Here is a 24,590-nt window from a genome sequence, read left to right on the forward strand (position 1 = left end):
CTTTACCGTCTGAACCACCAGGGGGTGGGGGGCGTGGATTTAAAACCCGGCTTAAAACTAGGTTAAAAGGAAAGGAAATCGTTTGGAACAGATGTGCGGTTCACCAGATTGGGGCTCTTCATTTTGCACCCTCCCCTCTCGTTTCTGGGCTTCCCAGATGGCGCTAGTGTTACCACTAGCCGAATGCCAATGCAGGAGACTTGAGAGACAACGGTTCGATCCCTGGGTCGGGAAGATCACCTGGAAAGGTGAATGGCAACCCACTCCAGTATTCTTGCCTGGAGAATTCCATGAACAGAGGAACCTTGCGAGCCACAGAGCATGGGGTCGCAGAGTCTGACGCGACTTAGCACGCACGCACTCCCGTTTCTAACGGCCCCACCCCTTCCTGTTATCAGCCTGAAGCAACGAGTGGCTTTGGTTTAGGGTCTGGCACCGAAGACCTACTTCGTCCTCGTTGATTATTCATGAAGTGGGTGGGTCTGGGGGGGGGGGGTGTTCCTTAATATTTATAAGGGGCGGAGTCTCCTTTCTGAGGGAGCTCAGGGAGGGTTCTAAAATATTCTTCACGGAGGACGGCACTATGGGGTCCGGGGGCGGGGCCCTCTTCCCGCTGGGGCTCCTGGGAGGATTCTAAAATATTCTCGAGGCCAAGGGGGCGCCTGTGAGACTGGAACGCAGCTTCGGAGCCGACGGGAGCCGGACGTTCCCTCTTCCTGGCGGCAAAACCTTGAGGAAATACTTTCTTTTCTAAATATTGAGAAATTTGAGGAGGTGGGGCAGAACGAGCAAGTCCCATTTTCCTGTGATCCTTTAAGCCGGAAAACTGTCAAAATCTGTGGTAAAAAAAAATTTTTCCCCAATAATTTCTAGAGATAAGTTTCATCTTTCCATGGACTGGAGACAGTCAAAAATGCATCCCAGTGTGGTTTGACTCTTAAATTGGAAAGTTTTTCTTTTATGGCCTCTCTAGTTTACCTCTTTGAAGATATTTTGAGCTTATTCCGGAGCAGGGGGGGATGGGTCTCTTCAAAGGGTTTTCTTATGTTAAAACAAAATAGAAATCCTGCTGAATTGCTATTAGAAGGTTTTCTCAGAGGGAGAAAAGTTCATCCAAGAGGTACTTAAAGCCTTTCAAACGTGGGCAAAAGTAGTGAGACGAAACGGCGTTGAAACGTCATCGTATTACGATTATTTGGGTTCGTGATTCTCATTCTCTAGAGGGCTGAGAGGAAACCAGAAATAATTTGGGATTACACCTTTAGGATTTTCAGGAAGTCTTCTTATCTCCCCTGGAACGTTCAGGTCTGAGTGAGAAAAAGAAGGAATTTTAAGAGGAGACTTTAGTTTTAGCAGGATTTAGATCACTGTTTTAACTCCTCTCAGAGGTTTAAAAATATATACAGTGTGTGGTTGACACACTAAAGCCCCCCAGGTTTTAGGTGTCAGTGAGTTTCTGAAGAGCCCGCAGGCTCCCACCCAAGTCCCAGATTACACAGTGCTCAGAGAAACAGAACAAAACCTAGGCCAGGTGTATATTTTACTATAATGAAAAATGCTCTTAAATGCCTACTGTGAGAAGTTAAAAACAATCTTATGGATTGAATAAATTAATATTCTTTCATTTGGTGAAATCCCATGCAGTCCTTTTAAAAATATATACTTGTAGATATATAACTATTGGTATGGAAAGAAATGATAGTTTTAATTACAACTGAAAAGGATTACAAAATAGTGTGAACAGTGATTTCCTCTGTTTTTGTAAAAAAGAAACATATATGGAAAACTCTAGAATGTTATGAGCCAAAGGGCTTGATTTTGTGCTGAAAACCAAATGAATTTAATTTTCTTCTTTTTGTTTTGCTGTATTTTGTAAAAATTTTTGACAGTGCATGTTACTTGTGTAATTTTAATGATTATTTAAAAATATCTACTAGCAAAGCACTATGTAGGGTATAGTTTTAAGGGAAATTCACAATATGCTTTTCACTAAGCACTAAATTTCTTGGCCACATTTTCAATTATACAGCTGATTTTAAATTGATGTAAATTGGCACGTAACCTTTTAGATGAATAAGTAGCAATGTGATTTTTCAGCAATTTTGTGCCAAAAGGAGAAAATGCATTTTGGTTAGATATATTTGTAACTCTCTGATGAAATGTCTTAGTTGTTTCTTCAGAAATAAGGAGCCCTATATTGGAGTTATAGTTATGCATGTGTACATATGCATGTACATATTTACATATTTACAAGAGTGTTTTCTGAATAGGAAAAGGAAAGACACAAAGTCACTGTGTGTGATAACATTTTTTTAAAAGAATTATTGTTTAGTGTAAGTGAATTACTAGTAACTTCAATAAAATTCTTTCTATGAAATGTTTAGTTTGAAATAAGTTATGTAGATCCTTCCTAAGACTTGTCAGTTCAGTCGCTCAGTCGTGTCCAAGCTTTGCAACGCCATGGACTGCAGCACGCCAAGCTTCCCTGTCCATCACCAACTCCTAGAGCTTACTCAAACTCATGTCCATCGAGTCACTGATGCTATCCAACCATCTCATCTTCTGTCATCCCCTTCTCCTCCCACCTTCAATCTTTCCCAGCATCAGGGTCTTTTCCAATGAGTCAGTTCTTTGCATCAGGTGGCCAAAGTATTGAAGTTTCATTATAAGCTGTTATTAAACAAAAGTGGAATTGAGGGAAAATTATTAATTTATTCTAGTCTTATTAATTTTACAAAACTTTGATTTCATCACACATAGTGAATCATAATGAAACCATCTTAATCTGTTAGAGCTAGTCAGTTTTAAAAAGCTACAAACTAAAGTCTGTTTTTTAATCTGTCTTTATTGTTTCTAACAAAAGAACATGTCAGTATTGTTTTTAAAAAATAGAAAAAGTTTTAATTCTACATTAATACTTTGAATTTTTTAAGAATTAAAGTAAAAACAACATACTAATTGACAAATATTGAATGGATTGAAATTATAATTTTTGTGTTAATTTTTTTGCTTTTTGAAAATGTCATATTTCTTTTCTTAGAATACATTTCATCTAAATACGTACCTCATTTTCTACTAAAACTCTGTCTGAAATATCTGGCTAAGAGGGAAAAGATTTTTAAATATTTCATATTATGCTGGAATGAATAAATAGACTCTACTGGTTGGAATGCCCTATATTGGACATCACATTAAAAGTTCTGTAACTATAGAGAGATAACTATTACCCATCAAAATATGAATCTTTCTATTTAAAGAAACAACATCGCTTCATCAATATAATTTCCTTTTTTCTTTGTCTCTTGTGCTTTTGTTTTCTAATCAGAATAAATTCATGAGATAAGGAAGAGGATGACGTCTAGAGTAAATACCAGTTTCACTTTGATTCCTAACCAGAAATATAGACGTAGTAGTCGTCGATCCAGCTATTTTTCCAACACCTTTGACTCAGATTCTCAGCCCTTATCAGCGCTTGGAAATTTTAAAGCCTTGCCATTGGAAATATTCCAAATAATTCTAAAATATTTGTCAGGTGAGGTTTGGCAACTATAAGTAGGCAACATGGACAATGGAATATTTTATTTTCCCCAAGAAGTAGTTTTGTCATCTTAGACCCCGCTAGAATGTTAATGGTGTTCAGTTCAGTTCAGTTCAGTCTCTCAGTCATGTCCAACTCTCTGCGATCCCATGGACTGCAGCATACCAGGCCTCCCTGTCTGTGTTCACATTTAGTTTATTTTTTTAAATTTCATCATTGTTAGGTAAGTGGTACTCAGAGAAAATATGGCACTCAGACTCCTTAAAGTATGATTCTAATTATGACATGGTAATTTGAGTGTTACATCCCCAAATGTTTCTAATTCATTGATAACTAGATTTCAAACAATTTTAAGATTTTTCCCTTTTCCCCACTTTAATTATTTTAGTAGTATTATTAATAGTAGTATTATTAATGAGCTAACTTGTAAGTTCATAGACTGCTAATAGTGATGTTCTTGTATTTAAGCCATTTACATATATGTATATATGTATATTTCTTTTGATAGTGAAGGATATCAGCATGCTAAGCATGGTGTCCAAAACAGTCAGCCAGCACATTATTAATTATATCTCAACCTCATCAGGAAGCAAACGACTTTTACTACAGGATTTTCATGACCTTGAGCTGCCTGACAGAGAAGACACCGCTATATTGGAACACTACAGATCTCTAGGTAATTTATGTAATGTAATGAGAATTGTAACAGATAAAGAACTATACTTAATTAAGGGGGTTTTATCACGCAATTCTGTAAGGCCTGTGGGAAATGGAATACTTCCTATTTCCATGACACTTTTACTCTCCCAGTGTGAGGACTTTCCCTTAACAGCAATCCTTTTGTTTATTGTTTAGTCGCTCAGTTGTGTCCAACTCTTTGCGACCCTGTGGACACCAGGGGTCCTGTCTTTCAGAATCTCCCAGAGTTTTCTCAAAGTCTTGTTGGTGATGCCATCCAACCATCTCATCCTCTGTCACCCTCTTCTCCTGCTGCCCTAAGTCTTTCCCAGCCTCAGGGTCTTTTCCATTGAGTCGGCTCTTCACATCAGGTGGCCAAAGGATTGGAGCTTCAGCTTCAGCGTCAGTCCTTCCAATGAATATTCTGGGTTGATTTCCTTTAGAATTGACTGGTTTGATCTCCTTGCTGTCCAAGGAACTCTCGGGAGTCTTCTCCAGCACCACAATTCCAAAGCATCATTTCTTTGGTGCTCAGACTTCTTAATGGTCCAATCTCACATCCCTGCGTGACTACTGGAGACACCATAGTTTTGACTATACAGAGCTTTGTCAGCAAAGTGATGTCTCTGCTTTTAATACACTGTCTAGATTTGTCATAACTTTTCTTCCAAGGAGCAAGCGTCTTTTAATTTCATGACTGCAGTCATCATCCACAGTGATTTTGGAGCACAAGAAAAGAAAGTCGGTCACTGTTTCCACTTTTTCCCCATCTATTTGCCATGAAGTGATGGGACTGGATGCCGTGATCTTCATTTTTTGAATGTTGAGTTTTAAGTCAGCTTTTTCAATTTCCTTTTTCACCTTGATCAAGAAACTTGATCAATTCCTGTTCGCTTTCTGCCATTGGGGTGGTGTCATCTGCATATCTGAGATTATTGATATTTCTCCCAGCAGTCATGATTCCATCATGGGGTTCATCCAGCCCAGCATTTCACATGATGCATATAAGTTAAATAAGCAGGGTGATAGTATACAACCTTGTACTCCTTTTTGACTTTTGAACCATTCCATTGTTTCATGTCCAGTTCTAACTGTTGCTTTTTTCCTGCATACAGATTTCTCAGGAGATGGGTAAAGTGGTCTCGTATTCCCGTCTCTTTCAGAATTTTCCAGTTTGTTGTGATCCACACAGTCAAAGGCTCTAGTGCAGTCAGTGAAGCAGAAGCAGGTGTTTTCGTGAATTCCCTTGTTTTCTCTATCATCCAGCAAATGTTGGCAATTTGATCTCTGGTGCCTCTGCCTTTTCTAAACCCAGCTTGTACATCTAGATGTTCTCAGTTCACATACTGTTGAAGCCTAGCTTGAAGGATTTTGAGCATAACCCTGTTAGCATGTGAAATGAGTGTGATTGTTAGATAGTTTGAACATTCTTTGGCATTGCCCTTCTTTGGGACTGGAATGGAAACTGACCTTTTCCAGTCCAGTGGCCACTGTTGAGTTTCCAAATTTGCTGGCATATTGAGTGCAGCACTTTAACAGTATTATCTTTTAGGATTTGAAATAGCTCAACTGGAATTCCGTCACCTCCACTGGCTTTGTTTGTAGTAATGCTTCCTAAGGCCCACTTGACTTCACAGTTCAAGATATCTGGCTCTAGGTGAATGGTCACACCATTGTGGTCATCCGAGTCTTTAAGACCTTTTTTGTACAGTTCTTCTGTGAATGCTTGCCACCTCTTCTGAATCTCTTCTTCTTTTAGGTCCATACCATTTCTGTCCTTTATTATGCCTTCTTTACATGAAATGTTCCCTTGGTATCTCTAGTTTGCTTGAAGAGATTAGTCTTTCCCATTCTGTTGTTTTCCTCTATTTCTTCACATTGTTCATTTAAGAAAACTTTCTTATCTCTCCTTGCTCTTCTTTGGAACTCTGCATTCAGATGCGTGTATCTTTTCTTTTCTCCTTTGCCTTTCACTTTTCTTCTTTTTTCAGCTATTTGTAAGGCCTCCTTAGACAACAGTCCTTTACATTATCTTTAAAGATGAGAATGCACTTTAAAGTGTCTGTCCTTGTGAATTCATGTGGACAGAATGTCATCGAAACTTATCATCTGGTGGCTTACCAGTTTAGGAAATTGATGTATTTCTATGCTTTACTTTGTGTGGATATGATGAGTTTTATCTCTGTATTTCTTTTCCTTTTCAACCATAATCTAGTTCTTAAAATATAAAATAAATTTAAATATATTATTGTGGAAAATCACTTATTCTGTTATCAGAAACAATGGTTTCCTCTCTTAAGGATGCTATGCATTTACTAATAAATCATTATGCTATTATTAAATTCACTTTAGCAAAGGAAGTTGTGGACGGTTTCTTCCCTGGATTTGTAATCGTTTATATCTTTCATGCCATTCATTGATTTCATTCTTCCTGAGTGCTAAAATAAAATTCTAATTTTGACTTGATTTAATGACACCAGTTTAATTATGAAGCTACCTGTAGTTAATCAAAACATGGCAATGAAACAAAATATCTGATGTTGAGAGTTAAGTGAATATTACCTTTTAGTATCCCAAGGATGCTTAGTTTTCAAATAATGAAATAAGACTGCATAGATGTGAAATACATCAAACTGTATTTGATAAGTATACTTAATAAGACTAAATGAAAAGTATGTGATCTAGTTACAATGTTATTGCTTTCAGTACTTATGATTAAGCTTAGTAAAGCTTGCAAATGAATACATCAGTTACTTTTTGCCACTTATTGTAAATATCTTTTTTCAAACATCATCAGTTGTGGAGGAAGTGGTACTTGGGAAAAGCTTATTCTTTAGTTTAATTAGAAAGAATTTTTTTCTCCCTGATCAGGCTCAATTGCATAAACAAACAAACAAACAAAAAGCATTAAGACAATTATGTGGATAATTCAGTTAAAAATACAGATATGTGTTGATCTTTAAAGGTAGCTTTTAAATGTGGTTTTATTCGTATAATGATTTCAACCTTCCATTTAAATTTGGTGCAGACAGCTAGCTTATGACTGATTCTTTAGATAAATGTTTGATGTACTTGCCATTTCCTCACATTGCCATTCCTGTGTTCTTGTTTTCCGACATTAAAATAACATTTTCACAATTCTGCATTCTGAGGTTTATACATTTTAATTTGCTGCTTCATACAAAACAGAGCAGATGGCCAGTGTGAAAAGAACAGTACATCTGATCTATTTTAGTGAGAAGAAATTAAAGAAGTTGGTCTCTAAAGGGTATAACAGAGCACCTGTGTTAAAAAATAAATAAGTCAACTGGCATTGGTTTTTATGGGAAATTGCAACCCTTAAAAATAGGCATTCTGCATTTAAAAAAGCAACCAGCATGCAATTAGAGTTTACAATTCCCTGGCTATGATATGCCTTGAGACTGGATGCCAGAACATGAAAGGAAAAGAACTCAGCCCGAAAACCAAACACTGAAAATGTCTTTTTATGTACAAAAATAAGAAGAGTTTATCTTTAAAATGCAATCCTGGTAATGTGTTGCCCAAACATAGCAACTTCTAAAAATAAGTTCAATTCCCATAGATTTTAAAGAATTATATAGTTTTTTATATTATGTAAAAAAATTAAATGCAGAGAAGATGAAGACTAAAGAAAGTCATGATATTCAGGTATGTGTTTTCTTACCATATGTCTTATTTTTAGTTTGAGGATATTTGCCCTTATAGGAATGTTAACAATATATTGCCATTTTAGGAGAACAGAACACTTAAAGTTTGAGAAAACAAATCATACACTTCCTGTCACTGTAGTTCAAGTTACATAGCTCACTGGGAAATTAAAGGCTTTTAAAAAAATATGTAAACACAAAATTCTATACATTCTTAACATGTGAGCCCCATAAAAGGATATCTTTAAAGAAAGAAATAAATATTTCATCCAAACTGGATACTTTCTGTGAGGGAAAAAAGCCTTCTAATCTCTGAAATTTCAAGTACTTAAGACTAAGTTTTTGTACAGTATTTGGAGAAAAGAATACAAAATCTCTTCTCTCACTCTTTCCATTAGCAATTCTTAAAATATTTTCCCTTGTGGACATGAGGCTAATTTTAAGAGATACCAGGAAAAAAAAAGAGATACTGGAAAATGTTTTCTATGGAATAAGGACAGTAGAGTTTCCCAATTGTGTTTTGTATTTGGTTATTGTTGTCTTTTGGGGGGCTTCCCTTGTAGCTCAGTGGGTAAAGAATCTGTCTGCAATGCAAGGGACCCGGATTTGATGCCTGGGTCAGGAAGATCCCTTGGAGAAGGAAATGGCAACCCACTCTAGTATTCTTACCTGGAGAACTCCCACGGACAGAGGAGTCTGGCAGGCTACAGTCCATGGAGTCCACCATTGTTATCTTTTTAAATTGAAATACGTTCTTAAATCTATTCTATAGCACCAATTTCACAATTTTTTGTAAGATTTCATGTCATAGCCTCTTGGGTGAATACCAGAGTCATCCTTGGTAAACACATGTATTACAAGCGTTGTGCACCCTTCCTCCCAAACTTGCCCTTAAAAACACTGGTATCAGCTCACAGTCCGCTAAGGTACATCTCACTTTCAGGAAACATTATGCTGTGAGTTATAGATATTCTTTTTTTTTTTTTTTTTTGTCCTCTGAGGCATTTTATTTGTATGTATTACATCCCTAGAAAAAGAATCCAAGGATTTTCCCTCCTGTATGTTTTCGTCTTGCTTCTTCATGGTCCATGATGCCAGCTGAGGTTGTCAGTACAATGAAACCAAACTGACGGGATGGGAGCAGGTTATTCTGCCATTTTTCTAGATCTTTGAGTTGCACATCAAATCTAGGGCTGATCACTCCACACTTATTTAGCCTGCCTGTGAGGTTCACAACAATTTTCCCAGCCCTGTGATCATCAATGATTTCAAATTCGCCAATGTAACCATGCTTCATCATCACTGTTAGAAACCTGACGATGACTTTGGAGCACGGCCTAATAAGGACCTGGCGTTTGCCTCTTTTTTCAGCATTGTTGATACTCTTGAGAGCATCGGCCAGGACATTCATGCGCACCATTCTGGCGGCACGGAAAGATGGCGGAAAGAGCGAGTTATAGATATTCTTTAGTTAATTACATTATTGTCGTTTTCTTTCATGTGTCTCTTTACTTTCTCAGGTCTGCTATTTAAAAGATGTACATTGCTGCTACCCACAAAGGAAAGACTAAAGTACATTCACAAGATACTTGCAGATGTAAGATCATACTTCTAAATTAGTTCACAATCTTGATTTCCAGTAAAGATGTTTTATTATTAATGTCTTATACTTGTTTTAAATCTGTATTTATTTTCATGGAATTTCATGAATTAGTACTAAAAATTGATTGATGATAATTAATACTTTACCAAGTACTCAGATTATAAAACACCAAAATGTAGTATAGTAGTATTTTCACTCAAGTTTATTAGGTTTATCAAAGTAGTAAAAGTATTTTTACCTCGTGGGAATTCTGAAGATGTTTTAAAGTGATGATGTAGATATTTTATTAAAATGAAAATAATTTCCAAGTGTTAACATTTTACTGTTTAAATATTAAAAGCATTTTAAATATATAAAATGACAAACCTTTTATGATAATTTATGACTTGGAAATGTGTATTAATGTGTTAGGGCATAATCTCTGTTAGACATTGAGTTTTATTATAAAAGTCCAAATATATATCTACTATTGCTGATTCAGTTTTACACTCAATAGTATGCAAACTGTTTCCACTGGCTTTTTTCATGTCAGTGTTTGCATTAACTTCAGCCTCTATGTTATTGCAGCAACTTCCAAGATGATCTTCCTGCCATTCATTTCTTCACTCCCCAAGACATTCTGTATGCTGAATCACTTTCATCAATTTAATTTTCTTGCTTAAAAATCTTTCAGTGGTTACTCAATTTCATCACAGTAAGGTCCAAAGTCCACAGGTGGTATTTAGGTTCCCTTTGACAAGGGCTTCCCTGGTGGCTTAGAGGGTAAAGCATCTGCCTGCAGTGTGGGAGACCCGGGTTCAATCCCTGAGTTGGGAAGATCCTCTAGAGAAGGAAACGGCAACCCACTCCAGTACTCTTGCCTGGAAAATCTCATAGACGGAGGAGCCTGGGAGGCTGCAGTCCGTGGGGTGGCAAAGAGACGGACACGACTGAGCAACTTCACTTTGACAGTGCAAGCTTAATTCTTACTATCTTAAGCCTGACTAAGCTGCTCATATCTTTCTTTCCAAACGAACCTTTTTTATTTTTACCTCTATACAATTTTCCCTTTATTGTTTCCTCACCAATACTATCTATTCATTATATTTGAATCCCACTCAAAGACATTACTTGTTTTACATCCTTCATAAGCTTTTTAAATCATTCTCAGAATGATCCTTTCCCTGATTTCATCATGTCTGATATGCTTATTTGGTCATTGCAGCATTTATACATATTCTAACCTGAAATGTAAAAATAACTTTAGGTGTGTATATTGGCCTAAATAAATTGTGAGCTCCTTGAAGCAGAGACTTTGTTTTATATTTCTTTCATAATCCTCCACCTATGTAACATGATGCTAATCAGTTATATAGTGTTTTAGTTATTTTCAGTTAAGATTGAAAAAGGTCATTGCATATTTCCACTTAATTTGAATGTCAAATCATTGTACAGTTGCACTGAAAAGGAGGAATTAATAGTTATTCTCTTTATAGGTTTCCTGTTTTAAATTCAATGGATGTGCAGCTCCTTTGCAATGTGTAGGATTACTATGTTATGGCATATTTTTACAGGTACATTTTTTATTTACTGAAAGAAGAAAAGGAATTCTTTTTGAACTGTTAATAGAGTATGTAATCTGTCTGTCTATAAAATCATAAAAGTGATAATAATCTAAAAAGAAAACAAAATAACATTGTAAAGGTTTGAGAATGTGTTAATATGTTTGCCACCTCAGGTTTTCTTCTTGGATTTCTCACTAGTAAGAAATGTTTAACATTTATATGCTCTATACCAATGTCCTTGAAGTTTCCAGCCAATTGTAATGACTGGAAATATTGTGGGGTACAGAGTGTGGATGTGTAATAAATTTTAAGTCTTGGTCTAGTTATTGGGATGTGATTTTAGAAATCAACTGTATTTTAAAAATTGTGACTATAGGAAATGATAGATACAACTGATTTTAGTATGGGGCTTCCCAAGTGGTGCTTGTGGTAAAGAACCTGCCTGCTGAAGCAGGAGACAAAAAAGACCCAGGTTCGATCCTTGGGTTGGGAAGTTCCCCTGGAGAAGGACATGATAACCTGCTCCGGTATTCCTGTGTGGAGAATACCATGGATAGAGACGCTTAGCAGGCTACAGTCCATGGGGTTTCAGAGTCGGATATGGAGTGCAACACCTCAGGCTTCGTTGTCCTTCACTATCTCCTGGAGTTTGCTCAGATTTATGTCCATTAAGACAGTGATGCTATCTAACCATCTCATCCTCTGCCGCCCCCTTCTTCTTTTGCTTTCTCAGCATCAGGATCTTTTCCAATGAGTCGGCTCTTTGCATCAAGTAGTCAAAGTATTGAAGCTTCAGCATCAGTCCTTCTGATGAATATTCAGGGCTGATTTCCTTTAGGATTTATTGGTTTGATCTCCTTGAAGTCCAGGGGACTCTCAAGAGTCTTTTCCAGCACCACAATCGAAAGCATCAATTCTTTGACACTCAGCTTTCTTTCTGGTCCAACTCTCACATCCGTACATGACTCTTGGAAAAACCATAGCTTTGACTATGTGGACCTTTGTCAGTAAAGTGATGTCGCAGCTTTTTCATACGCTCTCTAGGTTTTTCATAGTTTTATTTCCAAGGAGCAAGCATCTTTTAATTTCATAGTTGCAGTCATTGTCCGCAGTGACTTCGGAGCCCAAGAAAAGAAAATCTGTCACTGTTTCCACTTTTCCTCATCTATTTGCCATGAAGTAATGGAACCGGATGTAATGATCTTTTTTTTTACAATGTTGAGTTTTAGGCCAGCTTTTCACTCTCCTCTTTTGCCCTCATCAAGAGGCTCTTTAGTTTCTCTTCACTTTCTGCCATTAGAGTGGTATCATCTGCTTATCTGAGGATGTTGATATTTCTTCCAGCAATCTTAATTCCAGATTGGGATTTATCCAGCCTGGTATTTCAAATGATATACTCTGCATAGAAGTTAAATAAGCAAGATAACAATATACAGTCTTTATATATATATACAGGCTGTTTATACAATATACAGTCATACTCCTTTCCCAATTTTGAACCAGTCTGTTGTTTGATGTCTTGTTCTAACTGTTGGTTCTTGACCTGCATACAGTTTTCTCAGGAAACAGGTAAGGTATTCCCATTTCTTTCAGAATATTCCACAGTTTGTTGTGATCCACTTAGTGTAGTTAGTGAAGCAGAAGTAGATGTTTTTCTGGAATTCCCTTGTTTTCTCTGTGATCCAGCAAATGTTGGCAATTTGGTCTCTGGTTCCTCTGCCTTTTCTAAACCCAGCCTGTGTACCTGGATTCTTGGTTCACATACTGCTGAAGCCTAGCTTGAAGGATTTGGAGCATAACCTTGCTAGCATGTGAAATGAGTACGCTTGTTAGGTAGTTTGAACATTCTTTGGCATTGCCCTTCTTTGGGACTGGAATGGAAACTGACCTTTTCCAGTCCTGTGGCCACTGCTCAGTTTTCCAAATTTGTTGGAATTTTGAATGCAGCACTTTAACAGCATCATCTTTTAGGATTTGAAATAGCTCAACTGGAATTCCATCACCTCCACTAGCTTTGTAGTAATGCTTCCTAAGGCCCACTTGACTTCACACTTCAGGATGTCTGGCTCTAGGTGAGTGACCACACCATCTGGTTATCTGAGTCATTTACACCTTTTTTGTATAGTTCTTTGTATTCTTGCCACCTCTTCTTAATCTCTTCTGCTTCTCTTTGATCCTTACCATTTCTGTCCTTTATTGTGCCTATCCTTGCATGAAATGTTCCTTGATATCTCCAATTTTCTTGAAGCTATTTCTAGTCTTTCCAGTTCTACTGTTGTCCTTTATTACTTTGTACTGTTCGCTTAAGAACACTTTCTTATCTCTCCTGGCTATTCTCTGGAACTCTGCATTCATTTGGGTATATCTTTCCCCTTGTCCCATGCCTTTTGCTTCACTTCTTTTCTCAGCTATTTGTAAAGCCACCTCAATCACTTTGCCTTCTTGCATTTCTTTTTCTTTGTGATGGTTTTGGTTACCACCCCCTGTACGATGTTACAAACCTCCATCCATAGTTCTTCAGGAACTCTGTCTACCAGATCTAATCCCTTGAATCTGTTCATCACCTCCACTGTATAGTCGTAAGGGATTGATTTAAATTCTACTGTAGTCTGAAACTAAGCCACGGTATGGTTGTGAGTCCGGTATCTAAAGTTGTGTTCTAGGGTTTGGGCCTTACTTTGTTATTTTCCTCATAACTGTCAGAGGTCAGGATTCAATACCATTTAGTTCTCTGAAAAGAGATTCTCAATGCAACCACAAAGAAATTGGATTTTGGAGCATTTCTAGGTTTTGTTTAATATAAAATTTCCTATGAATTTTAACAGTCCCATACTGGATAAAAATTGCACATCACCCTGATTTTGTGCTACAACAGTTGATGGTCATAAGGCAATAGTGACTTATGTTTTGATTTGATGGTTTGAATATCTGCAATGTTTCCTTTATTTTATCATTCTCAGACCTTAACCGCAGGTTGGGATGAACTTGAGTGCCATCGTGTTTATAATTTCTTATGTGAGCTGACTCATCTGTCCCGCAAGATGCAGACAGTTGTCTGCAGCAAACCAGGTAAAGAACTAAAATTCAGAGATAACATTATACAGAGATTAAAATAGAAAAAAATAATATAGTTCTAAAGTGTATTTTAAAATAAACTGCAGTGTTTACTTGTAGAAAGAGGACAAAGAGATGTAAGGGAATGATAAACACTAAATCAGATAGTGAGGCAGAAGTGGCCTGTAATTACAGAAAGAGATGAGCTCAGAGGGTCTTCAACCATATTAATAATATTTTATTCCTTAAACTGGTGGAGGATACAAAGGGGTTCATTATAATATTCTTTAAACCTTTATATATACCTGAAATATATCATATTTTAAAAATTAAAAGAAATCTATAATTTAGCAATGTCATTCTTAGAAACTCCCACAGTGTGCACAAGGAGACATGTATAAGAATGAGCATCACAGGGAAGACTGCCAACAACCTAATGCCTGTTGTCAAGAGAATGGATAAATGAATTGTGGCATATTTATACAATTAAAATGAGTTAACTAGAGCCATGTGTATTTTTAATATGGATAAATCTCAAAATATAATTTGAGAGAAAAGGCTACCAAACAATACTTTTAATATGATACCATTTATATACATATTAAAAACATGTAAAATAGTTCTATATATTCTTTATGGTTATATACATATGTAAAAAAATATAAGAACATAGTTGGGAGGTATGATAGTTAATTTTGTGTGTCAACTTCGGTAGTCCATGGTACCCAGATATTTAATCAAACATTATTCTAGATGTTTGAAATTATTCTTTAGATAAGATTGACATTTAACTCAGTAGACTTTGAGTAAAGCAGATTACCCTCCATAATGTGGGCGGGCCTCATCCAATCACTTGAAGGCTTTAATAGAAAATGACTCTTCTCCCCAAACAAGAAAGAATTCTGCCAGCAGACTGGACTTGAATTAGAAGTCCCCGCCTTGTTGGAGCCTGCCAGCCTACCCTGTAGATTATGGACTTGCCAAGCTTCAGTGATCTGCATAAGCAAGACAAATCCTGTGTATATATGCACATCCTGCTACTTTTGTTCCTCTAGAAAGCACTGATTAATACAGCAGGAACAAAACCCAATTCAAGATGGTGATTATCTCTAGGGAAGAAGGGAATTGGGACTGATAAACAAGAAGTTTTAACTGTGTGAATAATGTTTTTTTTTTTAATTCTGAAGCAAATATAACAAAAAGATTTGACAAAACTAGATGATCAGTATACAGTGTTTGTTATAGTATCTCTGTTTTTCTGTCAGCTTGAAATATTTCATTATGAAACAAATCATGGCAGAATTTTTTAAGGCAGATATAGAAGCCCAGTGAAACAATAGCAAAATTAATTTATCATGTCCTTCTCTTGATCAGAAAGCTTTATTAGTTCCTGATATCTTCCCTGGTAGTTCAGCAGGTAAAGAATCTGTTTGCAGTGCAGGAGACTTTGGTTTGATTCCTGGGTCAGGAAGATCCCCTGGAGAAAGGTTAGCTGTTTCTCCAGTAGTGGGAATACTACCCACTCCAGTATTCTTGGGTTTCCCTGGTGGCTCAGTTGGTAAAGAGTCCTCCTGCAATGCGAGAGACCTGGGTTTAATCCCTGGGTTGGGAAGATCCCTTGGAGGAGGGCATGGCAACCCACTCCAGTATTCTTACCTGGAGAATCACCATGGACAGAGGAGCATGGTGGGCTGCAGTCCAAGGGGTTGCAAAGAATCGGAAACAACTGAGGGACTAAGCACACTAAGCAATTGATATCTTCAAAATAAAGTCCAAACTATCCTGCTCTTCATATACTAATCCCAACCTACCTTTCCAAACTTACTGCCTACTACTCTCTGTATCAGTTTGACACAGGGATATTGCTTTGTATCACAGATTCCTCTTACACATTTCTACCTCATACCTTTCATTCGTTCTCTTTTTCCTGAAATGTCATGTCTCCTTTTCATCCTTTAAGACCCAGTTTACTTGATCTTCCCTGATCTCCTTAGACCTGCAGTAATCTCTCTCCTCTAAACTTCTGAGCTACTTAACACATCAAGAAATACTTATTTATACTTGGCCTTGGTGTGAGGGCTTCCCTGGTGGCTCAGAAGCGTCTGCCCGCAATGTGGGAGACCCTGGTTCGATCCCTGGGTCGGGAAGATCCCTTGGAGAAGGAAGTGATCCCCTAGAGAAGGAAATGGCAACCCACTCCAGTACTCTTGCCTGGAGAATCCCATGAAGGGAGGAGCCTGGTAGGCTACAGTCCACGGGGTCGCAAAGAGCCGGACACAACTGAGTGACTTCACTTTCGCTTTTTTTTTTTTTGGTGTGTTGGTAGACTTTCCATTTACACTTATGTACAAGTAAGTAGATCATAAGTAGTATAAGGATATAAAATGTAAAATGGTGTCACCACCATGGAAAACAGTTTGGTCATTCCTCAAAAAACTAAACGTAGAGTTACATGTGACCCAGTAATTCCACTCCTCAGCATCTAACTAAGGAAATTGAGAGCAGGTACCTGAACAAATACTTGTATAACAGAATTCACTGAAACATTATTTTCAATGGCCAAAACCAGGAAACAACCCAAGTGTTCATCAATAGATGAATGGATAGGCAAAAGGCGGCATATGTATACAGTGGAATATTATTCAGTCATAAAAAGGAGTGAAGTTTCTGGCCACACCATGTGGCTTGCAGGATCTTAGTTCCCTTACCAGAGATCGAACACGGGCCCCAGCAGTGGAAGCACAGAATCCTGACCATTGGACCACCAGGGAATTCACAGGAGTGAAGTTTTGATATAGGCCAAAACATGGATGACCTTTGAAAACACATGCTAAGTGAAATAAGTCAGACACAAAAGGACAAATATTGTATGGTTCCACTTCTGTGAGGTACCTAGAACAGGCAAATTCATAAAAACAGAAAGTAGACTAGAGGATACCAGGAACTGGGGGGAGAGGGGAACGGAGAGTGATTGCTTAATAGTCACAGAGTTTCTGTTTGAGGTGAGAATAAGTTTTAGATAGGGTAAGAGTGATAACAGTTGAACAACATTTTGATTGTAATTGATGCCACTGAATTTTATACTTTAAAAATGGTTAAAATAGCAAATTTTAGATTATATGTATTTTACCACAATTTAAGAAAATAATGTAATATATCAAAAACTGTTGAATTATATATATTAAATTATATACATTAAAGTTATATGGTATGTAAATTATACGTATATTCCAATAAAGTTGTTTTTAAAAATACATGAGATACCATTTTATACCCACTTGGATGGCTAGAACCAAAACATCAGATAGCAGTTGTTGGTAAGTGTGTGGGGCAATTGGAGCCCTGGTACACTGCTGGCCAGAATGCAAAATGATACAACCACTTTGGAAAACAACCTGGCAGTTCTTCAAATGATTAAATATAGAGTTACCATATGACCAAGCAATCTTATTCCTAGGTATATCCTCTAGAGAAACATATTCATACAGAAGTTTGTAAATGAATGTTAATAGCAACATTACTCATAATAGCCAAAAGGTAGAGACAATCATCAATGGAGGAATAAACAAAATGTGGCATATCTATACAATGGAATGTTATCTGGCTATAAGAAACCATGAAGTATTGATACATGCTATAACGTGGATGAACCTTGGAAACATGCTTTGAAAAGAAGCCAGTCACAAAATACCATCTACTATATAACTTCATTCATATCAAAGTTCAGAATAGGGAAATCTATAGAGATATAAAGTAGTGGTTAGTGCTGTGGGTAATAAAGGACAGAGGGATGGAAGAGGTATAGTTAAAAGAGCAGGGCTTCTTTTTGAGGTAATGACGATGTTCTAAAATTAACTTGGTGATAGCTGCATATATCTATGAATATACTGAAAAAAAGTTGAACTGTATATCCTTTAAATTGGTAAGTGTTATGGTATGTAAATTGTATCCCAGTAAAGTTGTTTTAAAAAGTAGTTCCTTGATAATCTAAAATTCTTACAGAGTAAATGAAGTAACATTCTCAGTACAAAGCATATTAATGATGTATGTCTTTGATCTATCCAATTACGCATATCAATCTAAGAAGAATGCTTTACAATTTGTCTTCATAGGAAGCGCCCGAAAACTGGAGTTAAGGATCAGACTATTCTGTAGGAATGTGCTGCTTGATCACTGGACCCATCGAAGTGATTCTGCATTTTGGTTGACACGTATATTGAAACCGTGGCCAATGGTGAATCAGGCAAGATTACTGTATATCATCTTCGGACCTATATCTCCTCAAGATGGTGAGCATCTATTTCTTAGGGATGTATGTTTCAAAGCTGGTTAATTACTTGTACTTTAGGAAACATCATTTTATACCTGCTTAGTTTCATCATTCTTTTTTTTTGGATATCATTAGTTATTATAAAAGAGAACCATGGAAATTATTTACATGATGAAAGATTTCAGAACTTCAGTGGAATGGGCAGCTTCACATGATGCCATTTCAATTTCAGTCAACATATTTCCCAAGAATGTGACCACTGTAAATAAGAAATAGTCCTGGTTGTCTGGAACTACTTTGGTGCCTCCATATTCTGGGAGAACTTTTATCTCCAACTTTCATGCTAACTGGTTGAATCTGTCCACCCTTTCCTTTAGAGCCGGATCCAACAGCTACCACCATTGCTTGCAATACTTTTCCTTGTGATTTTTCTGGAAGCATAATGCCTCCTTTGGTTATAGTTTTGGCTGCACTTCTTTCAACTAATACATGACTCCAGCTGCCACAGTTCATACTGTGCTCTCACACCGCAGCCACAAGGAGAGACCTCTCATCATTCTTAATAACGCAAGTGGATACAACTGTATACTACATTACACTACATTTGCTTGGATGAATATATTTTTTTTGTTCACATGGCATTATGTCAGGACTTAACCAGTTTAAAGTGTGTTGCATAGCAGCGGGAAGCCAATCTGCAATCAAATTTTGTTTGTGTGTATAATTTAGAAAAAAAATTGGTCATAGGTAAACAATAAAAAATTGACTGGATTACTCAGTTTTGATATAAGTGTCTGGAAGATTCTGAAATATAGCATGCTCTCTTTTTGGAAGGTTATCACTAAGTTTTATTTCATTTTAGTAAGATTTTTGTCAATTGTTTATTTTAATTTCTGTTATGGATAGATAACATTATCTTTGAACCATAAACAGTGTTTTGCTTGGTGAAACTACCTTTTCTTTACTTCATTTAGCTATTGTTGCTGTGCTTCATTGCATCAGTCAGAGACATTAAAATTTATACTGTTATCAGAATTTACCTTTCATTATGAAAGTAGCATGTATAAGTAATGGATTTCATTATGCAATCCAATTTCCTTTTTAAATAATCCATATAATCTTTATCAGAGAAGCAACTGTTCTGTCATAGCCTAGTTTTTGTTTCAATTATCATTCAGGACAGGTGGTTTGGCAGAAAATGATAGAAGGACCTACAGATGAATCCTGTCTGAAAGGTTTGGCTGATGCCATTAAATTACTATATGACACAGGCACCAAAGAATGGACAGCAGATGATGTTATCAGTCTTGTAGATGAACTATCAGGTAAAAAAAAAATATTTACCACATAGAGTAATAGAAACATATTATTAGAATACAGTTATAAAATTGTAAGGACATAAAGCAATTAAAAAAAAATTTTTTTAAGTTATACATACAACTCTATCGGAAACAACTTTTTGATTTTTGAAGAGAATGCATATAATCAATTTACTTTCCTTCGGTTTTCCTTGTCAATTTTATAGATATTATTCATTGTTATTATTATTTGAAAGTTTCATTATTTTATTAGCTTCAGTTCAGTCGCCCAGTCGTGTCCAACTCTTTGCGACCCCATGAATCGCAGCATGCCAGGCTTCCCTGTCCATCACCAACTCCCGGAGTTCACTCAGACTCACGTCCATCGATCGAGTCAGTGATGCCATCCAGCCATCTCATCTTCTGTCGTCTCCTTCTCCTCCTGCCCCCAATCCCTCCCAGCATCAGAGTCTTTTCCAATGAGTCAACTCTTCGCATGAGGTGGCCAAAGTACTGGAGTTTCAGCTTCAGCATCATTCCCTCCTAAGAAATCCCAGAGCTGATCTCCTTCAGAATGGACTGGTTGGATCTTAGTTATTCCCATTTTGCAAGTTCTCAGAAACACCTCCTAATGTTGCATGAGAGGCAAGCCCTCTCCTGTTGGTACAGGAGAGATGAAACAATGTTTCCCATTCCTGCATCATCCTTTAGATTTTTAAAGTTCTCAAGATTTCTTTCTTTTCCCAAGGTTAGACCACTTTGTCTGTTGATCTTTGTGGGAGAAATGCTTTGACTATATTACTAGTACATTTGTGAGAGTCACTGTGACTTGGCAATAATTTCTTTTGCCCGGTAAAGGCTGTAACTGGAAAACTAAAGCATTTTCTCCAAGATTCTCATTTGACACTAATTGTATTTCCAATACAGTGTATTTAATGATCTTTACTATAGCTATTGTGTAATATCTCATTAAATACTGTTTTTCCTTTAATAAAAGTGGTTCCTCGTGAGTGGCTTCTGGAGAATAATGCACGTCTCCTAATCCTAAGTGGAAACAATATCTGTTTCACTTTCATGGCTAGTAAAGCTGTGAATGGACGCACCATTGAACTGGCAAGACTGATAGTCTTTTTGGCTTTGGTAAGTAAAAAATAAATTTTTTCTAGCAAGTTTAACGATATAGCTGACCTACCAAGAAGCTGCCGTGAAGGAACTGAAATATGTACAGAACATTTTGAAAAAATAAGTATTTAAGTATATTTTTATATATACTTAAAAATTTTAATTTATATAAAAACTATCATATTTGGAGACATTCCTTATATTAACCTCTCCCCATATCTCATATCTGGATTGTCATTATACAGCTCTGCCAAGTTATATCCTTTTTTTCCCCTTAGATTCCATTAAAAAAAATAAAGCACCCTATATAATTTGCTCCAGGATATTTCCTGGGCATCAGGGAGAGAATGTGGAAGTGAGTGGTGGTAGAAGTGAAACAAGATTTGTAATTGCTGAAGCTGGAGAATGGATACTAAGGGTTTATAATACTATTCTCTTTACTTTTATATAGTTAAAATGTTTTTTTAAATAAAACATTAAAAAATATATTTAATGTCCATTCATTTAACACAAATTGAGTGTTTACTATGGCCCATACACTGTGTGAGATTTTAGGACTATGGAAATTAGTAGAACAAATCCCTGACCAAAGCTGCTTACAGTCTTTTAAGAGATATCAAAGTATGTATAAATAAATTCAGTGTGGGAATTTCCTGGCGGTCCAGTAATTAGGACTTAGCACTGTCACTGCCGCCGCCTGGGTTCAGTCCCTGGTCAGGGAACTAGATCTCACACGCCGCAGCAAAGCTCTGGCACAACTAAATAAGTAAATAAGTATTTCTTAAAAGATGTGAAAATATGAAGAAAGCTACCAAATTAACTGTATTCTCAATGTAAATATTTATTTTAATAAGCAGATGTCCTAAAAAAAGAGAGAGAATTGGAATTGCATGGCTGTCTTCAGGGAACTATAAGCAGCTCAGTATGATTTCTGAAGGGGAAAATGTGCAGAAGAGGAGGAGGTGGTGGGTTTAGATAAGAAGGGAGGGCCAGGCAGGGAGGGGCCTGGCAGACCTGCAGCCTGAACCACAGCAGCCACACTGCGACATGTTTTAGGAAGCAGGGCGACACTGTCAGTTTTACTTCTTGGAAGGTGACTTTGGCCTCACTCTAGCAAAAGGAACGGAGAGGAAGCCATTAGGGGTGGAGAAGCCTTCTCTGATTAACATCTCAACTCTGATCACTAATTTTCTCTAAATCGCCTCAGATTTGTCTTCTATTTATCTTCATTTACCACTGGTGTTCTTAAGCCACTATCTTTGTGAGGTAATTGTCTCCCTAAATAGGGAAACTCTTTGAAATCCAGAACTGTGTCACTTATTTCTTTCACAATGTCTTATACAGTGATTTATACATAATAAGTAGTCAATAAATCTCTCCTGTCAGATTAACATTATTTGGTTATATTATTATATAGTTTATTTTCATGCTGTATGTTATTTGGCTACGTGAACAATTTGCCATTTAGAATGTTAGTAAATCAACCTTTTTCCTTTCAGTCAGTTTTAGCTAAAAACATGTAATCCTCATTTTATTTATTTTTTTAATAAGAGCGAAATATTCCTTCCAGTCTCAACATGGAAAGTTAATATCATCATAGAGTTCTCTTGCCTATTGAAATTGCCTGTTTGTCTGTCACCTTCATTGGATCCCTTGAATATAGAGGCCTTGTGTTTATGGTTTGCCATAGTATCCCCAGCTCTTAGCATGTGCTCAATAAATATTTACTGAATAAATGAGTAAATAAGCAGGAGCCTTTTTTTTTATATGTTTAATAATTGGCATTTGTTTGGCCGTGTGGCATGTGGGAGCTTAGTTCCCCAGCCAGGGATAGAACTCATACCCCCCGTAGTGGAAGCACAGAGTCTTAACCACTGAACCACCAGGGAATTCCCAGTAATTGTTTTCAATATTATTTTTTTGCATTAATAGTATCCTATAATAATCTTGAACCAGGCTTTTATTTACTTCATGCTTTTTTCCCCATAAAATTTGTACCATTTGAAAGCAAAGGAGTATTAGATATTAGAGCATTTGCCATTTATAGACTCAACATACTAGGTTATTAAATTATGTTAAACTTATAAACAGTAATTGTTAATACTATTTTCAAATTCTACAACTTTCTTCACATGAAAATTTACTGCAATGGTTTGTATGTCTAAACCAGGTGTCTGAGAAAGAACTATACTGCATGGATTGGGCAGTTAAAATGATGCAAAAAGTCTGTAAAGTCTTTAGCACTCCAGTGGAAAGAAATAACTTCCTGCAGAGTGTGGCAAATGCATTTGCATGTGCTATACTAGAAATGCTACAGTCAGTTATGTCTGGTGAGTATACACATAGATGGTACACAAGTGTGAGTGAAATGCATGCTAGTCTTCCCTTAAGACAAATATAATTCTGTGTAGACCTTTATTTCTAAGCAAAAAATAGAAAAATCAGTCATTGTTAGTTTTTTCATGAGATATATTTAGTTTCTAGTATTGTCACTTTTAAAATCTGGTATTGGTTTTAATGGAAAACATAAAGTTGAAGAGTCTGCTCTGAAAGGAACCAATATAATTCTGCACAGCAAAGAATCTTAACCTGTTTACTTGGCCAACTATTATAACCATAATAATAATATCCTTTATTTGTATAGTTTACACATTATATTATTTCACAGTTTTATTAGGTGGCAAACATGATAATTAACCCTAATTTGGCAAGGAGAAAACTAAGGCTTAGAGAAATCACCTGACTTGCCCAAGGTCATGAAGTTAGAAGCAATAAAATATGGACCAGCATATTTTTTTTCTGATTTCTAATTCAGTGCTCTTAATATAATTCCATGATTTCAGTTGTTAACATCTAACTTAATGAAAATCACTAACTAGTCTTCTGTTACACAGTATTAGGAATAATGTGTATGTTTTGAATAAATCATATATTTAGAAACTTAACTGTCATTTTCTTTTCTCTATGTCTGTTCCTGTGTATGGCATAGGAGATGGTGATGACGACGACAGAAGCTTTATGAATTTATTCCATCTTGTGCAGGCTCAGGCTAGCTTCCATAAAGAGGTCCTGTATTTGACCATGAATGTTCTCCCTTCCTAAATACTCAGAATCTTTGCATTTAGAGAATACCTCACTGAACTAACTATTAGAAGAGTGTTACTTTTCCACACTCAAAGAAGAGCATCCTTGGGACTTTTTATCACCTAAGTAACCTAAGAATTTAAAAGCTGCATAAAACTCTAGAAGCAACTGCTTAAATCATTATTAATATAAAAATTACAGGCAAACCCAAGAATGTTTTGAGATTTCTCTAGAAAACAAGCTGTGCTTCTCAAACTAAATGCAACATTAGTGTTCCAAAGCAAGAGAAAATTCTGTTACATAATTAGAGCAGACCCAAATAATGTGTCTATGTTCATTTTGCTTAGATTGTATAGACATAGCCTAGAATGTTTATGATTTGCAGTATGATGTTTTGGGTTGTGCAGATATAAATCATATTTTTTTTACCACCTTTTTGCATATGATTACAGAGAACATTTAAGAAACTTCCCTGGTGGCTCAGAGGTTAAAGCGTCTGCCTCCAATGTGGGAGACCCGAGTTCGATCCCTGGGTCGGGAAGATGCCCTGGAGAAGGAAATGGCAACCCACTCCAGTATTCTTGCCTGGAGAATCCCATGGACGGAGGAGCCTGGTAGGCTACAGTCCACTGGGTCGCAAAGAGTCGGGCACGACTGAGTGACTTCACTTTCACTTTCACAGAGAACATTGTGTTTGGTTCAAGTTTTTAATGGATCAAAAACCAAAGGAA

General features: G+C 36.6%; 2 protein-coding genes across 6 annotated transcripts; one reads left to right on the forward strand and one right to left on the reverse strand.

Moving 5' to 3' along the window:
* Positions 1-626: 626 nt before the first annotated feature.
* On the forward strand, positions 627-24,289 carry FBXO47 (F-box protein 47). Of its 5 annotated transcripts, none has more exons than XM_025280231.2 (11): positions 627-841; positions 3,326-3,532; positions 4,047-4,214; positions 9,405-9,481; positions 10,963-11,040; positions 13,992-14,100; positions 18,198-18,374; positions 19,534-19,680; positions 20,651-20,793; positions 22,946-23,105; positions 23,768-24,289. In XM_025280231.2, exons 2-11 carry the CDS (start codon positions 3,352-3,354, stop codon positions 23,875-23,877), a joined length of 1,350 nt encoding a protein of 449 aa, XP_025136016.1. In that variant the 5' UTR covers positions 627-841; positions 3,326-3,351; the 3' UTR covers positions 23,878-24,289. The 5 variants fall into 5 exon arrangements, with proteins under 5 accessions (XP_025136016.1, XP_044794955.1, XP_044794957.1 ...); XM_044939020.1 differs by having other exon boundaries at positions 4,125-4,214; positions 23,765-24,289; XM_025280230.2 differs by having other exon boundaries at positions 632-841; positions 23,765-24,289.
* Positions 8,852-9,329, reverse strand: LOC102389586 (40S ribosomal protein S15a). Its single transcript, XM_006068535.4, has one exon. The coding sequence runs from the start codon at positions 9,302-9,304 to the stop codon at positions 8,912-8,914; it is 393 nt and encodes a 130-aa protein (XP_006068597.1). The 5' UTR covers positions 9,305-9,329; the 3' UTR covers positions 8,852-8,911.
* Positions 24,290-24,590: the final 301 nt, after the last annotated feature.

The sequence above is a fragment of the Bubalus bubalis genome, chromosome 3 (genome assembly GCF_019923935.1).
Source record: "Bubalus bubalis isolate 160015118507 breed Murrah chromosome 3, NDDB_SH_1, whole genome shotgun sequence".
Lineage (NCBI taxonomy): Eukaryota > Metazoa > Chordata > Mammalia > Artiodactyla > Bovidae > Bubalus > Bubalus bubalis.

What these genes read in the sequence shown, in the direction of transcription:
- FBXO47 (XM_025280230.2), top strand. Translation starts at nt 3,352, where the DNA reads ATGACGTCTAGAGTAAATACCAGTTTCACTTTGATTCCTAACCAGAAA. An exon ending in TCTTGTAGATGAACTATCAG is followed by an intron (nt 19,681 to 20,650) that starts GTAAAAAAAAAA and finishes CTTTAATAAAAG; the next exon opens with TGGTTCCTCGTGAGTGGCTT. An exon ending in TGATAGTCTTTTTGGCTTTG is followed by an intron (nt 20,794 to 22,945) that starts GTAAGTAAAAAA and finishes TGTCTAAACCAG; the next exon opens with GTGTCTGAGAAAGAACTATA.
- LOC102389586 (XM_006068535.4), bottom strand. Translation starts at nt 9,304, where the DNA reads ATGGTGCGCATGAATGTCCTGGCCGATGCTCTCAAGAGTATCAACAAT.